General features: G+C 41.6%; 1 protein-coding gene across 17 annotated transcripts in view; it reads right to left on the bottom strand.

Annotated features, from left to right (window-relative positions):
- Positions 1 to 17,321, bottom strand: part of LOC137235972 (uncharacterized) — a 116,929-nt gene that overhangs the window by 73,258 nt on the left and 26,350 nt on the right. For all 17 annotated transcript variants that reach the window (XR_010948170.1, XR_010948169.1, XR_010948168.1 and 14 more), the window contains one exon: positions 3,728 to 4,158. Coding sequence is in view for 1 of the 17 variants with exons in the window: in XM_067758692.1 (XP_067614793.1) it covers positions 3,728 to 4,081 (354 nt within the window). In the remaining 16 variants the exon portion in view is untranslated. The remainder of the gene's footprint in view (positions 1 to 3,727; positions 4,159 to 17,321) is intronic.

The raw sequence follows: 17,321 nt of genomic DNA, 5'->3' as shown, positions 1-17,321 counted from the left end.
ACTTGGGTTAGGTGAGGTTAACAATTGGGTTGGAGAAGCTATATATTCAATCATTAAAGGGGAGGAGTGATGGGGAAACATATTGATTAAAAAATGCTAAGCCAGGAGAAAAAAAAAATATTAATTAACATATGTATATCATATCAACACAACTTACATCTTAAGCTGCACTTGTAAGACTAACATTTAACAAAACAATTATAAAATCAAACAGCGATTGATAATCTAAACAGAGAGTATAAACAAATGAAAGAACCGTAATTGTAAACAAAAAACTTTCAAAACAACAAAGTAATAGACGGCGAATACATAAATGCGTGGTCATCTCAGCATTACAATTACATTCAAAACGAAGACGAAGCCTTTATATTTGTGTGGGTGGGTAAAAAATGTGTCACGAATGTTTGTTGTTCCTAATTAGGTTGCGGTAGGCATGTGAACAATTCGCGATGTCCGTTTTAAAATTCATCCTCTTATCATTAGGGGTGTCCACTATGTGTAGCATTTCTAACATGAAACGTTTATTATAATTTCTCCTTTTCTAAAATAGCGACATTGCCAAAGTCCGGGTAATGTCCTGTATCTTGGCAGTGCGAAGTTAAAGCTGTTTTGTTGTCCGCAAAATTGTTTCTTAATTATACTCAGTTGAGCAGAGCTCACAGAGTATATTAACTTTGATTGCATAACGGTTGGTTGTACAGGTATAAAGGAATCGAGATAGATATAGACTTCCATATATCAAAATCATCAGTATCGAAAAAAAATTCGATTGAGCCATGTCCGTTAGTCCGTCTGTCCGTTAACACGATAACTTGAGTAAATTTTGAGGTATCTTGATGAAATTTGGTATGTAGGTTCCTGGGCACTCATCTCATCTCTCTATTTAAAATGAACGATATCGGACAATAACCACGCCCACTTTTTCGATATCGAAAATTTCGAAAAATCGAAAAAGTGCGATAATTCATTACCAAATATGCATTAAGCAATGAAACTTGGTAGGTGAGTTGAGCTTATGACGCAGAATATAAAACTAGTAAAATTTTGGACAATGGGCGTGGCACCGCCCACTTTTAAATGAAGGTAATTTAGAAGTTTTGCAAGCTGTAATTTGGCAGTCGTTGAAGATATCATGGTGAAATTTGGCAGGAACGTTACTCTTATTACTTTATTTACTTAATAAAAATAAATACTTTATCTTTTACTTAATAAAAATTAGCAAAATCGGAGAACGACCACGCCCACTTTTTAAAAAAATTTTTTTTTAAATTCAAATTTTAAAATAAAAGTTAATATCTTTACAGCATATAAGTAAATTATGCCAACACTCAACTCCAGTAATGATATGGTGCAACAAAATACAAAAATAAAAGAAAATTTGAAAATGGGCGTGGCTTCGCCCTTTTTCATTTAATTTGTCTAGGATGCTTTTAATGCCATAAGTCGAACAAAAAGTAACCAATCCTTGTGAAATTTGGTAGAGGCTTAGCTCCTAGGACGATAACTGTTTTCTGTGAAAAAGAGCGAAATCGGTTGAAGCCACGCCCAGTTTTTATACACAGTCGACCGTCTGTCCTTCCGCTCGGCCGTTAACACGATAACTTGAGCAAAAATCGATATATCTTTACTAAACTCAGTTCACGTACTTACCTGAACTCACTTTGTATTGGTGTAAAAAATGGCCGAAATCCGACTATGACCACGCCTACTTTTTCGATATCGAAAATTACGAAAAATGAAAAAAATGCCATAATTATATACCAAATACGAAAAAAGGAATGAAACATGGTAATTGTATTGGTCTATTGACGCAAAATATAACTTTAGAAAAAAACTTGGTAAAATGGGTGTGCAACCTACCATATTAAGTAGAAGAAAATGAAAAAGTTTTGCAGGGCGAAATCAAAAGCCCTTGGAATCTTGGAAGGAATAATGTACGTGGTATTACATATATAAATAAATTAGCGGTACCCGACAGATGATGTTCTGGATCACCCTGGTCCACATTTTGGTAGATATCTCGAAAACGCCTTCACATATACTACTAAGGGCCACTCCCTTTTAAAACCCTCATTAATACCTTTAATTTGATACCCATATCGTACAAACACATTCTAGAGTCACCCCTGGTCCACGTTTATGGCAATATCTCGAAAAGGCGGCACATATATAACTAAGGCCCACTCCTTTTTAAAATACTCATTAACACCTTTCATTTGATACCCATATCGTGTAAACAAATTCTAGAGTCACCCCTGGTCCACCTTTATGTCGATATCTCGAAAAGGCGTCAACCTATAGAACTAAGGCCCACGCCCTTTTAAAATACTCATTAACACATTTCATTTGATACCCATATCGTACAAACAAATTCTAGAGTCACCCCTGGTCCACCTTTATGGCGATATCTCGAAAATACGTCCACCTATAGAACTTAGGCCCTCTCCCTTTTAAAATTATCATTAACACATTTCATTTGATACCCATATCGTACAAACAAATTCTTGAGTCAGGCCTGGTTCACCTTTATGGCGATATTCCTAAATAGCGTCCATCTATAGATCTATGGCCCACTTCCTCTTAAAATACTCCTTAATACCTTCCATTTGATACATATTTCATACAAACACATTCCAGGGTTACCCTAGGTTCCTTTTACAACATGGTGATTTCCCTTACTTTGCCTCCACAGCTCTCAACTGAGTATGTAATGTTCGGTTACACCCGAACTTAGCCTTCCTTACTTGTTTTATGTTAGATTTGTGTGCGGATATCCTTGTCTTGAGTTTTGTTTTTGTAGTACCCACATATACTTTCTCGCATATGTGGGACCCGTCATCATTGCAAGGAATCTTGTATACAATATCCGATTTTTCTTATGTTGAGATTTTATCTTTTAGATTACTGAAAATTTCCGTAGCGTGTTGTCATAGGTGAAAGCTGACCGCACGTTTTCTTTGTCATACATGTTCGAATATCTTATTCTTTCCTATAATCTCGGGACATATGTTGCAGACTTGTATATCTTGACGTGTTTAGCTTCTTTATTAACGCTATCACTGGGTCGGGAATAATAATCGCGAATTATTTTCTTGGTTAGCTCTGTGGGAAAGTTGTTGTTTTCCAAGATCGTTTTAATAACTATAATATTTTTCTCATGGTAAATATTGTCGCTGATGGACAAAACTCGTCTGACAAAATTATTAGCAGTGTTCAGAATAAGTATTTTTTCATGTTGTGAGTAGAAATTTATGAGCCTCCCCGAGGCTGTTGGTTTTTGGTACCAATCTATGGTTAAGAAATTATTCCTTCTGATGACCAATGTATCCAAGAGTGGTATTTTCCCGTCTTTTTCTATTTCCAATGTGAATTTGATGGACCTGTGATATCCATTGAGTGTATTCAACATTATGTTCGTATCTTCCGTTCTTATTATAGCGAATAAGTCGTCCACATACTTTGTTGCAGTCCTGATGATGACTTCAGACTGAGGTCGAAATATTGACATTAAATTAAAAAAAAACAAAATAAAAGCGTTTTATTTAATCCGGCATTGAGCTCAACAATAACAACAAAAAAAGGTTATTTCAAAAATTATTCATTTTTTTCATCTCCTGTATAATTCGCAAAAAGTGACTTAGCACATTTTCACATTAAGCTAACGATATTTAAATTTTCCTAATTGACATAGTGCAAGCGGTATGGTGAAGGGCTAGAATTCTATTACCTGATTCCGATTTCTTTCAAGTTCGTTTCCTTTTCTGTGTTGTTTTGTGGATACGTTATCGTAATAGTGGAAAGTGTTATTTGCATGACTAAATCCATTACAAGGTTTTGAATGTGGAATACTCAGGTCCAGATTATCAGCACCATCAGTCCATATACAATCACATGATGTAGTCTCATCTGCGTAAACTTTTTTAGTGGTTGTTGAAATATTTTTTGATCGATCAAGATATCCCACATCAAACTCATGGACCATTTGTACACCATTATCGGCTATATCCTTCTTCACCTTCCTCTCATCCTCAAATGTCAGAGAGTCACTACGGGTTTGAATTTTGGCAATCCCGTGTTGCATTTTAATCTTATTGCATTATTCATTTACTTTCTAAACCAAAATAATGTACGCATTTCTGAAATGCATTGAATAAGAACCTGAAAGTATGAAAGAATTACCTGTAGTAAGCTTCATATAAATATAAATTGCAGATTATATTCAATAGTTGCTTGATGGCAAGCCCAGCTAAACTCTAGGATGTTTTGGTTCTCACAGACTCTTTGAAAAATTTCATTTAAAATTTATGAGTTTATCTTCTTTATAAAAGTCTTGATATAATAATTAATGACGCTATTTAGTTTTTAAGTCTTAAAAAATTTTATAAGAAAATAAAAAAAATATATGTATGTATATTGTGGCGAATTTTAGCATCACTACGTGTTAGTAAATAAAGGAACAACAACAATAAAACAAGCTGCCACTCTTGTGTACACGAACACATTAATTTAATCACCATTTACACACATCCATGGAAGGCGACGAGAAGTACATGCACACACATAACCAGCAGCTCCAAGTGAAGAGATATCTCACACGCACACACATGTAGTCATCAGCCGAAGTTCTTACTCATACATACACACGCATATAAATAAAATTACCAAGCAGAAGATACAACCATTCTAGAAGGTGAAACGTCTAGACCTTTGGAGAAATATGCGGACGAGGCAACAGAGAGTATAAAAGCAGCGCAAGCTGAGGAATGACTAATCAGTTTGATGTAAGCACGCTATTAGTTGCGAAGTGAAGAAGACGCTTCCCAAGGCAGTCGGTACCGGAGCGACTCGGGATTTTTCCCGACCAAGGAATGTCATTTCAGTGTAATCCCATTTAATTTGTTGTGTCCTCCCTCCCAAATTGACATCCTCCCAGCAGCTCCTCGGAGCGGGTCTGTGTCATATTCTCCTGCTCCGGGAAGGTGCCGAACCCAATCCGGGTCCGTCTCCTGACCACGGTGCTGATAAATGGTTTTGCTGCGTCTGCCGGAAAAGAATATTTTTAGGACGGCCATACTCTTGTCAGTGTGTCACGTGCAAGGGATGGTTGCATCGGACAGGTTGTTCTGGGCTAGATCACAAAACCAGACGTCCTCGTAACTTTTATAAATCTTTTGTGGCTCCTTGCTGTTCACGCCCAAGGGCGTCCTGTAGTCCGCGCCTTAGCCCCCCACACTACCTTCCAGCAGCAAGCCACAGCAAGTACCTGCTGCTGCTCGCGCCCCATGGCGCCACCAGCTCATACGGCCGCTTCCACTCATAACTACAATCTCCGTAGTAGAATGGGTAGCAATGTCGAGCATCAGCCCCCGCCCCGTCTTCTTCCCCCCTCTTTTCCGGTAGCAATCGTGTAGGTCAGGGAAACAGACTTAGTCCCTACCACCTTTTGCACCGTTTGCCAGCATATGTTTGCGACATCCGCCCAATGTAGCTCCTGCCTTGGACGGTGTCACTTTCCAAGATGTTCTGGTCTCCGCGACGGAAGCCCCTCAACGGGTTTCATTGCGCCATGTTGCCAGGCCGCGAAGCCAAATACACCGGGTACCCCAAATGCTTACCCAGGGACGCCTAGTCCCAGGGCCGCAACAGCAATTGCGTTCTAGCCTTTCACAACCCAGGCGCAGTCACCCGTCACTTACTCCTAGAGTGACGACGTCTCCCCCATTGCACTTCAGAATTCTGCAGTTAAACTGTAATGAATTAACTGGCAAGATCACGGAGATAGTCGATTTCATGAAGCGGCACAACATCCGCCTTGCTGCGATTCAAGAGACTAAACTCACTCAGATCAGCTCTGCAGACTTGGTCTGGGTATAATATCCACAGAAAAGATCACGAGAGTGGAAATGGAGGCGGTCTCGCGTTTATCATACACCGCTCAGTGCAATATTATATATTTGATCCCGACGTCACACAGTGTTTCATGTAAAACAAGCTAGCTGGACAAAAACAAAGTTCTTATTCCAAGAAAAGTGTAATGAGAAATGAAAGAAAACAAACAAAATAACGGGATTTGTGTTTTTTTTTTTTTGATATTTTTGCTCATATATATTGAGTAATTGAAGTAAGAAGGCAGGAGTGGCCGTAAAAAGCATTGATTAATTTGCAAAATTCTTCATATTTCTTTTAAGTGAACACTTTTATATAATTTTTTTTATTGATTCTAAGCTCGACGTAAGTAAAATTCTTTAATAGTAATTCTTTCGCAATTAGAGTATTTTCAATATATTTAACATTCCGTTATTAAGAAGAAAAGGTATTTTCTCTCTATATTTTTAACTTTAGGGACAAAAAAGTTACATACATCCGCGGAAATCCGGGCTAAATTTTACATATGTTATAGTTGCAAGTATTCTCTAATAGTCGAAAGAAAAAACCATTGCGAATTCTTTGCACATCTATTTTTAATTTTTATTTTTGTAGATTTAGTTATCTCTACATATAAAATAGGATGTATGTACGTACCAGCTCCGACGAGATATTTGAACATTTAAAGCTGATCTACAAACAGCAAAACCAATTCCCAGGTACAGGGAACAAACACGTAGCCATAAAACACACAAAAATAAACGCGCAAGGTCAACCAGAGCAAACCAAAAGCAAAAAGGCGAAGATCACTGACTTCAACCTGCTACAACCTACCGCACCAGTCAATAAGGCATAAAACAGGTACATACAAAGCAATCCTAATGCAGATATAACCACACAGGAACGCTACACAAAACAACCCCATTTGGTAGCATCTACGACAATACCTGAATGTAATATAAATACTGCACAACTGATAACAAATCAGAACGATCAACGACACTTAAGATGGCAGCACAACAATCATCAACTATTCACCCTGTCGGAAAATCAACAACACAAAGCAGTTTACGGAGTTTTTTGACATTTGGGTTCAACATACGAAGGAAACCAGATATTTTTATTTTATTTTTTTATTTAAAGTTTAAGCTTACAAATATCGGCATATTCGTCGAAGCTGGATCAAAAGTGGATCACTTCTGGAAGACATAAGGAGCGATTTTTGAATAAAAACTCGGCGTGGCTTTCGGGTCCAGACTTCACATTTACAATAACGGTGGATTCAAAGTTGCCATCAGACCAACCAACCACTTTTTCTGGTAATCCCGGCCCCGGAAGACGAAAGAAGGACTTTGTTAGCTGCAGTGAAAAAACCAAACGGCGTCGAGTGGATGACCTCATGCAATCTAGAAGTCCTGGTGAGTTTCTTTATGCGGCAGAAGTATCAACGCGTATTGCCGGCAACAGAAATGTTGCTACCATTATAAAAATATCACAGGAAACCACTCAAATATCCGGCAAAAAGATGACATGTTAGCCAGATGCACGATGCTTGAGCAATGTAGAAGCTTTAGCATACTACGTAGATAGCAAGTCGACGACTCATGGGTACAAAACGACTCGGAAGTGGAGCATCAAGGCAGGCCATAAGGTTTATTCATCATTTTATAGTCTAAGAAAAGCTAAGGCAGAATGCTATCCAAATGAAATTGATGTGGTTGAAACACGTGCGGAAATTAAAGTCCAGCCCGCATTAGATAACACTGTTGAGCGTTTAGATTTAGCAAATCAAGAAGTTTTTGTTAGTTTATTACCTACAAACTTGACGTATACTTTAATCAGCAAGTGGGGTTGCGATGGAAGCTCTGGCCATAGCACATATAAGCAAAAGCTGACATTGTTATTATTATTATTGTAATTCACTTTTACATTCCTGACTGGTACTATAAAATAATTTTGTAAAAATTGTAGTGCCAGGATAAATACTCAAATAAATACAAAATATGTACATATGTACAGTCACCCACATATATAAATAGACACCCCTTTTTGTGCAATTCTTACAATTTTCGCTTTCGCAAATTTATTTTAACTAATTTCCCATAAGAAAATTTGTCACGATCTATAACAAAAACTAAATTATATTTAAAAAATGTTTGAAAAATTCGACGAATTTTCATATTTTAACTAATTTCCCATAAGAAAATTTGTCACGATCTATAACAAAACTAAATTATATTTAAAAAATGTTTCAAAAATTCGACGAATTTTCATAAAAAATTTTAATTTTTTCCGAATTTTTAGAATTTTTTAGAGTATTGAGATTTGTAGTCCATTCAATTTAAGTACAATAAAGTAATATTCTTAAGTCCTTTAAATTTTTTTTGGATATATGTCACTTGTTCACACGAGTTACTGTATATGAAATAAGCAAATGTATGCATATGAAGTTAAATTTTGGAAAAAAATAAAAAAACAAGAACATATGGCTGAAAAAAATTACGTAGTGTAATAAATGACTGCATATGAAACGGAAAATCTCATAAAATAATTTTGTCAGGCTAGCGTGTTCTACACGAAACACTGTGAGTCGGCCGCAGGGACAATGTCATAGAACGTCACGGCTGATCTGTCCGGTCAGGCGAAGCAAACCTAGAAATCATCAACATCTACATCCCTACTGCCACCTGCTGCCCCAGTGGATATCGCCCTAATATTAGCGCCTTACTCACTAGCGTTAATCGCATTATCTTAGGCGATTTCAATGCCCATCACGACCTATGGCATTCAAACTAGCAGGCGGACAGCAGGGGTGAGATGTTGGCGGATCAAATAGAAGAAACGACGTTCTGCACAATAAACGGAGACGCCCCCGCTCGTATGGTAGGAAGCTGCCACAGCTCGCCATATCAATCGTCAGCGCAGGTCTCGTAAACTGCGTCAACTGGCAGCCGATGGTAACATTGGCATCCGACCACCTGCCAATACTTATTTCGCTCGAGCGTACCGCCGACTTCATCGTAACCCAAAAACGCACTTCCATAAACTTTAAAAAAGGAAAGTGGGATGAATACAAATCCTTTACAGACAGCCGCTTTGCTGCCCTCCCTATCCCGACTGATGCTCGCCAAGGGAAGCGTGCTTTCCGCAAGGTCATTGAATCTGCCTCGGCTCGCTTTATTCCCGCCGAAAGAATTCCCGAAATTCTGCTCCATTTTCTGGCGGAGGCCGCAAATTTAGCGAGAGAACGCGACCTTATAAGACAGCTCGATCCGGCGACCCCCCAATTAAGGGATATAAACCAACGCATCAGATTGCTTGATGATGAACACAAGCGGGCGAAATGGGAGGAGCATCTAAGTCGTAGTAACCTCTCTACGGTGTGGGTAAGCTTTGGTGCACCGTAAAGTCCCTATCGAATCCGTCCAAGCACAACGACAAAATTTCCATTGCCTTTGGCGATAAAGTGCTGTCGAACGCGAAAAAATGCTCGAGCGCTTTTTGCCGACAATATATGTGACCCGGTCTATGAAAATGTGGCTTATGACTCAAAAAAAATTACTTACTTACTTACTCAATTGGCGCTTAACCGTCTAAAAGGTTATGGCCGTCCAACAAGGCGCGCCAGTCGCTCCTTCGCTCCGCCAACCGGTGCCAATTGGTCACACCAAGGGAGTTTAAATCGTTTTCCACCTTCCAACGGAGTGGGGGCCGCCCTCTACCTCTGCTTCCATAGGCGGGTTCCGATAGAAATACTTTCTTGGCCGGAGCATCATCTTTCATTCGCATAACATGGCCTAGCCAGCGCAGCCGCTGCCTTTTAATTCGCTGGACTATGTTGATGTCTGCGTATAGCTCGTACAGCTCATCATTACATCTTCTTCGGTACTCGCCATCGCCAACGCGTAGAGGTCCATAAATCTTTCGAAGAACTTTTCTCTCGAACACTCCCAAAGCCGCTTCATCTGCTGGTGTCATGGTCCATGCTTCTGCCCCATATAGCAGGACGGGTACGATAAGTGACTTGTAGAGTATGATTTTCGTTCGCCGAGAGAGGACTTTACTTTTCAATTGCCTACCTAGTCCAAAGTAGCATTTATTGGCAAGATTGATTCTTCGCTGGATTTCAGTGCTGATGTTGTTGCTAGTGTTGATGCTGGTTCCCAAATAAACGAAGTATTTTACTATTTCGAAATTATGGCTGCCAACAGTAGCGTGGTTGCTAAGGCGCATATGCGCTGACTCTTTGCTCGATGACAGCAGGTACTTCGTTTTGTCCTCATTCACCATCAAACCCATCTTTACCACTTCTTTTTCCAGTTTGGAGTAAGCAGAACTAACAGCGCGGGTGTTTAGGCCGATGATATCAATGTCATCAGCATATGCCAGTAATTGCACGCTTTTATAGTATATTGTTCCAGTGCGGTTAAGTTCTGCAGCTAGTATAATTTTCTCCAGCATCAAATTAGAGAAATCGCACGATGGGGGGTCACCCTGTCTGAAACCTCGTTTAGTTTCGAACGGCTCGGAGAGGTCCTTCCCAATTATGACTGAGCTGATGGTGTTGCTCAACGTAATTTTGCACAGCCGTATAAGTTTTGCGGGGAAATCAAATTCAGACATAGCGGCATATAGGCAGCTCCTTTTCGTGCTGTCGAAGGCGGCTTTAAAGTCGACGAAGAGGTGATGTGTGTCGATTCTCTTTTCACGGGTTTTTTCCAAGATTTGGCGCATTGTGAAAATCTGGTCGATGGTAGATTTACCAGGTCTGAAGCCGCACTGATTAGGTCCAATCAGCCGGTTCACGGTGGGCTTCAATCTTTCGCACAATACACTTGAAAGGATCTTATATGCGATATTAAGAAGGCTGATTCCACGATAGTTGGTGCATTTTGCAGTATCCCCCTTCTTGTGTACTGGGCAAAGAACACTTAGATTCCAACCGTCGGGCATGCTTTCGTCCGCCCATATTTCGCTAAGAAGCTGCTGCATGCGCCTTGCCAACTCCTCGCCGCCGAACTTGAATAGCTCCGCAGGCAATCCATCAGCGCCCACGGCCTTGTTGTTTTTCAATCTGGTTATTGCTATTCTAACTTCGTCATAATCGGGCGGGGGGACATATATTCCATCATCATCGATTGCGGTATCGGGTTTTTCATCTCTGCGCGGTGAATTGCTGCCTCCATTTAGGAGAGCAGAGAAGTATTCCCTCCATAATCTAAGCACTCTCTGGACATCAGTTACAAGGTCGCCGTTTTCATTCCTACAGGAGTTTGCCCCGGTCTTAAAACCTTCCGTCTGTCGCCGTATTTTTTGGTAGAATTTTCGGGCGTTATTCCTGGTGGCTAGCAGCTCAAGCTCCTCGCACTCACGCCTTTCTGCTTCTGCTTTTTTCTTCCTGAAAAGGCGTCTCGTTTCCCTTTTCAACTCACGATAGCGTTCACACACTCCTCTTGTCGCGCTCGCTTTTAACGTAGCCCTGTAGGCAGCGTCTTTTCTTTCGGTTGCAACGCGGCATTCTTCATCATACCAGTTGTTTTTTCGTGGCCGCCGGTAACCAATTTTTTCCTCGGCGGCAGTACGAAGTGCTTTGGAGATATGCTCCCACTGCTGCTGTATTCCTCCAGGATGAGTTGTGCCCTCAGAGAGCAGGTGTGAGAGTCGAGTTGCGAAATCATTGGCAGTCTGTTGTGATTGAAGCTTTTCGACGTCTAGCTTTCCTTGTGTTTTTTGTTCCTTGTTTTTAGCCGCGTTGAGGCGGGTGCGTATTTTGGCTGCAACGAGATAATGGTCCGAATCGATGCTAGGTCCTCGGATCGTGCGCACATCTAAAACACTGGAGGCATGCCGTCCGTCTATCACAACGTGATCGATCTGATTGCGAGTATTTCGATCAGGAGACAGCCATGTAGCTTGATGTATCTTTTTATGCATGAACCTCGTGCTGGATATGACCATGTTTCGAGCACCGGCAAAGTCAATCAACCTCAGTCCGTTAGGAGAAGTTTCATTGTGTAGGCTGAGCTTTCCGACTGTAGGGCCAAAAACACCTTCTTTGCCCACCCTGGCGTTAAAGTCGCCAAGCACGACTTTTATATCATGACGGAGGCAGCGCTCGTATGTGCATTCTAATTGTTCATAAAAAGTGTCTTTCACCTCATCGTCTTTCTCCTCTGTCGGCGCATGGACGCAGATGAATGATATATTAAAAAATTTTGCTTTTATTCGGATAGCGGCGAGACGATCGTCCACAGGCGTGAACGCCAGCACTTGGCTACAAAGTCTCTCTCCCACCACGAATCCGACGCCGAAACTGCGCTTATTCGCATGGCCACTCCAATATATGTCACAATTTTTGATTTTCTTTCTTCCTTGCTTCGCCCAACGCATTTCTTGGATGGCGGTGATGTCAGATTTTGCTTTGAGGAGGACATCAACCAGCCGGGCATCTGCACCAATCCCATTCAGGGAGCGGACGTGCCAGGTGCATGCCCTCAATTCATTGTCCTTCAAACGTTTGCCATGGTCGTCATCAATAGAGAGTGTATTTATCCGAGGCTTGTTGTTATATTTATGTTTTTTTTATTTTTTTATTGTTGTTATATTTCATTGGAGTATGGTTTTACGTGACGGGTCCCAAGCCCAGCGCACAACCCGCTCAGCGGGGGTTAAAATATTACTTGGCACGTTTATATAGTGAGCCGCTTGCTCCAAGACAGACGCCCGCTTGCAGCCGCACCTAGAGGTGTACAGACGCTGCCGATGAGATGTCCCCCGGGCCCTTAAACCGATGATGTCAGAGTGGCCTAGCCAGGTTGTGGCCTTCTCACATTAGCTCACCGCTAAACGGTGTTTAGCGGCTACCCAGAGGATACTTGGCCGCAAGCGACCGGCAGTAGTGAGCTGCTTGAACCGCATGCAAAAGAATCGCTCTGGCCATTCCCAGGTGAATGGCGGTCAGAAGCTTTCCCCACTTTCGTGGACTTCTACACACAAAAACACAAAAAATTACTACTACTAAGAAACTGAAGAAATGCTTTGTTTATCTTTCACAGCTGTTTATCGCAATTTCTTTTTTGAGTCATAAGCCACCTTTTCATAGACCGGGTCATATATAATACATTCTACGGTTGACAAAGTTAGACGTAGGGCCAACAGACACGCATATAAACATAAATTCAGCGCGTCCCCAATTACCATCACCGCCAAAGAGGTTGAGGATGCCATCGGTCACGCTAAACTATCTAAAGCAGTGGGCCCAGACGGCATAGCCATGCCGATGCTTAAAAGCCTAGGAAAAGAAATATGTAGCACATGTCTTCAACCTGTCTTTGTCCACCTTTGTCATCCCCGAAAGCCTGGGAAACCAGCTAACATAGGAGTCATACCGCCCGATATCTCTCCTATCGCCAGTAGCCACGACGCTTGAAGCCATTTTGCTCCCCTATTTCAAAGAAATAGCCCGTCATCAGCATGGCCTTAGAAAACTTCATAGCACAACCAACGCGCTAAATGCCATTAGCACCCAGATAAATTGCGGTTTAAATCAAAACCCTCACCATAGAACAGTACTCGTTGCGCTAGACTTTTTATACGGTCAACCACGGCACGTTACTGCAAGACCTGGAAGGGTCTACCCTTCCCCCATGTCTTAAAAGGTGGACCGAAAGTTATCTAGGTGGCCGGCAGGCATCTAATGGCCGATTCAGTGATTTTTGAGGAACAACGTTATATGTGATTGTGACCTCTCAGTCACAGCGGTTTTTACTCGTGACTATGACTGAAGCAAAACAAAAACAACAAAGGAAAATAAATTTACATTTTTCCCTCCAGATTGTGCACCCAGATAAATTGCGGTTTAAATCAAAACCCTCACCATAGAAAAGTACTCGTTGCGCTAGACTTTTGATACGGTCAACCAGGGCACGTTACTGCAAGACCTGGAAGGGTCTACCCTTCCCCCATGTCTTAAAAGGTGGACCGCAAATTATCTGGGTGGCCGGCAGGCATCTAATGATGGCCGATCCAGTTATTTTTGAGGAACAACGTTATATGTGATTGTGACCTCTCAGTCACAGCGGTTTTACTCGTGACTGTGACTGAAACAAAACAAAAACCACAAAGGAAAATGAATTTATATTTTTCCATACGGACTGTGTTGCGAATAAGTAGCAGATGTCGCAGAAAAACTCTAAGGAACAGCCTCTACTAACTCAATCACTAGTAGCATATTGTTACGCATATTAGCAAAACTAAGGGGTGATGCTATCGTCTCTAAGCCGATGCTAAGCAGTGACGTGAATTCACATCCATAGATCAATCATTATGTATCTACATAAACGAAACAATAATTGCGTCTACACATATGTACCATGTACGTATACGAGCAGCGGAGATTCAATGCACAAACACATGCATATATCTGAGATACTCCTAAAAGTATGCAATGAGAAAAACTATAAAATTGTGCAATTGTAGTTACAGCTGAGAAGTTTGAGAGCTGCTGGACTAGTAGATTCTGGAAGCGCCTAGAAGATGTATAAAATTGTGCAATTGTAGTTACAGCTGAGAAGTTTGAGAGCTGCTGGACTAGTAGATTCTGGAAGCGCCTAGAAGATGTATAAAATTGTGCAATTGTAGTTACAGCTGAGAAGATGCGAAGGTTGAAATCAAAGAGTATAAAAGGCGACAATTGAAGATCCAGCAACTGAAAAAGGAGTTGGAGAACCGTGGATTAAATACAACCGGCAATAAAATCGAACTTCAAGCACGGCTACGAGAGGTAATGGAGTCGCAAGGAATTGATGTGGACGAGTTTGTCTTTTATCCTGATGGGGACGAAACAACAACAAAAATTGAAGAGAAAAACGAAACATCGCAGACAGTTACGAGCACAGACTTGAACATGATATTGGCTGCAATAACTGCTCAAATATCGACAGTGGCATCTCAGCTGGAATCGCAGGAGATACGTTTAACATCCAAGATGGAAGAACAGAAAACGTATATGTCATCAAAATTGGAATCGCAGGAGACACGCATAACATCGAAGATAAAAGCACAGGAAACACAAATTTCTACACAGCTCGAAGAACAGAAGACATATATGGCATCCAGGATGGAATCATAGGAGACACGTATTGCAGAAATGTCATCTGAAATAACAGCGAAGATTGAAGCACAAGAGGCACGAATATCCGAAATGTCGGCGCAAATTTCAGCACAGATATCACAGCAGATCTCTGCTCAACTGGAAGAGCAACAAGGACGTATTTCCTCGAAGATGGAGGCGCAAGATACAAAACTTTTACAGTTTGAAGAAAAAATCGAGGCCGAGGTGGATGCTTTGAGAGGACGTATCGAGCAGTTGCAACTAAATCGCCCAGCAGTTTCAACGAGTAATCCAAAGGTAAAAACACCATCCTTTGACGGTTCTGTTCCTTTCCAGGTCTTCAAGCTACAGTTTGAGAAGACCGCAGCAGTGAACAACTGGAATGCGGAAGATAAAGTTGCTGCACTGTTCATGGCATTGAAAGGGCATGCAGCGGAAATCTTACAGACGATTCCAGAGTACGAACGGAACAGTTATGAAGCATTGATGGCTGCTGTAGAACGACGTTATGGAAGCGAGCATAGAAAACAGATATTCCAAATTGAGTTGCAAAACCGTCACCAAAGAGCGAATGAGACTTTGCAGGAGTTTGCCTCGGATATTGAAAGGTTGGCACATTTGGCAAATGCGGACGCACCCGTGGAGTACACCGAGAGGGTAAAAATCCAGAGTTTTATAAATGGCATACGGGACGTAGAAACGAAGCGGGCGACATATGCAAACCCAAAACCTACATTCGCAGAAACGGTATCCCATGCACTGACTCAAGAAACAGCGTCACTTTTGAGTAAGCCAGCGTACAAAGCTCATCGCGTGGAAGTGGAAAGCCAGACTGGGTAGACGCAATTTTGGAAGCATTGAAGGGTACGCAGCAGAAGAATAATGATGCAGTCAAATGCTTTAAGTGTGGAAAGCCAGGGCATATTGCGCGTTATTGCAACACCAACCCAAACAGTTCCAATAATGTGGGTGGTCGTAAAAGCAGAGCAGAAGGAGATGAGAAAATCTCCAAGACCACTCAATCGTTAAACTAAATCGAGTCAGCCGCAAGGGGCGGCAGCTGGCTCCCGCAATGGAATTCCCCATAATCTCTATCTCGCAGATTGGAAGAAGATCGAGCAATGTTACTGTTGGAGGACATGTGGATGGAAAGGAACGTTTACTGACTGTAGATACGGGTGCATCCCATTCCATTATTCGAGCGGATTTAGTCAACAAGAAGATAAGACCATTGTATGGAGCAAGATTGCGTACAGCCACTGGAGAAGACAGCACAGATAGATACAGAGAAGTATCATGTGAAGTCGCAATTGGGAACGTCACGGTAGTACACAATTTTATAGTGGCAGAGATTGTTGATGAAATCATAATTGGAGTGGACTTCTTAATCGACCAGGGCATCAAGATCGACATGCAAAGCAAGATGATGCGATATAAGAACATGGATGTACCACTTAATTTCGGCTACAAGAGAGGCTACAGCAGTAAACGAGTGCTGGTGTAAGAGAGTCAGCAAATACCACCAAAATCCGAAGCAGTCATCTGGGCAAAGGTTGATGGAGATTGCGGGACAAACAAATTGTGGGTTGTCGAAGCAGCAAACAAATCAACACTGAACATACTTGTAGGAAAACCTCTGGCTATGAGAAAACAAGATGGACGTATTCCGGTAAGAGTACTCAATGAGTTCAAGTCACCACTCAAACTGACTAAAGGAGCTATTTTGGGAAGATGCCAAGAGGCTGAAGTAGTTATTAACTGTGAACAGCTCCAGGAACACGTTTCATCTAGTAATACTGATCTTTCAAATGACATCACGGCATGTACGCAGGGGCTAGAGGAAGCCTATCAGAGTAAGGCAAAACAACTGCTCCCAAAGTACGCGAACATATTTGACCAGGATGGTTCCAAACCAGGCTGTACCAATGTTGTGAAACATCAAATTGACACTGGAGATGCGAGGCCGATCCGTCAAGCTCCACGTAGTGTTCCACTGGCGAAGCGGGAAGTTGTGAGTCAAATCATATAAGAAATGAGCGACAGCGGCGTCATCGAACCATCAGCTAGTCCGTGGAGCTCACCGGTAGTACTTGTAAAGAAGAAGGATGGAAAAATGAGGTTTTGCGTGGACTACCGGAAGTTGAGTGATGTAACGAAAAAGGATAACTACCCATTGCCAAGAATTGACGACACTCTGGACTCGCTATCTGGTACAAAATGGTTTTCCACGCTGGACTTGAAAAGCGGCTACTGGCAAGTGGAGGTGAAGGAGGAAGATAAAGAGAAAACAGCCTTCAGTATCGGTGATGGTCTTTGGCAATTTACAGTGATGCCTTTTGGACTT

This window comes from Eurosta solidaginis, unplaced genomic scaffold, assembly GCF_040869045.1.
Source record: "Eurosta solidaginis isolate ZX-2024a unplaced genomic scaffold, ASM4086904v1 ctg00001119.1, whole genome shotgun sequence".
Lineage (NCBI taxonomy): Eukaryota > Metazoa > Arthropoda > Insecta > Diptera > Tephritidae > Eurosta > Eurosta solidaginis.
The sequence above is the reverse complement of the archived record's forward strand: the minus strand, read 5'-3'. Positions and strand labels throughout refer to the sequence as shown.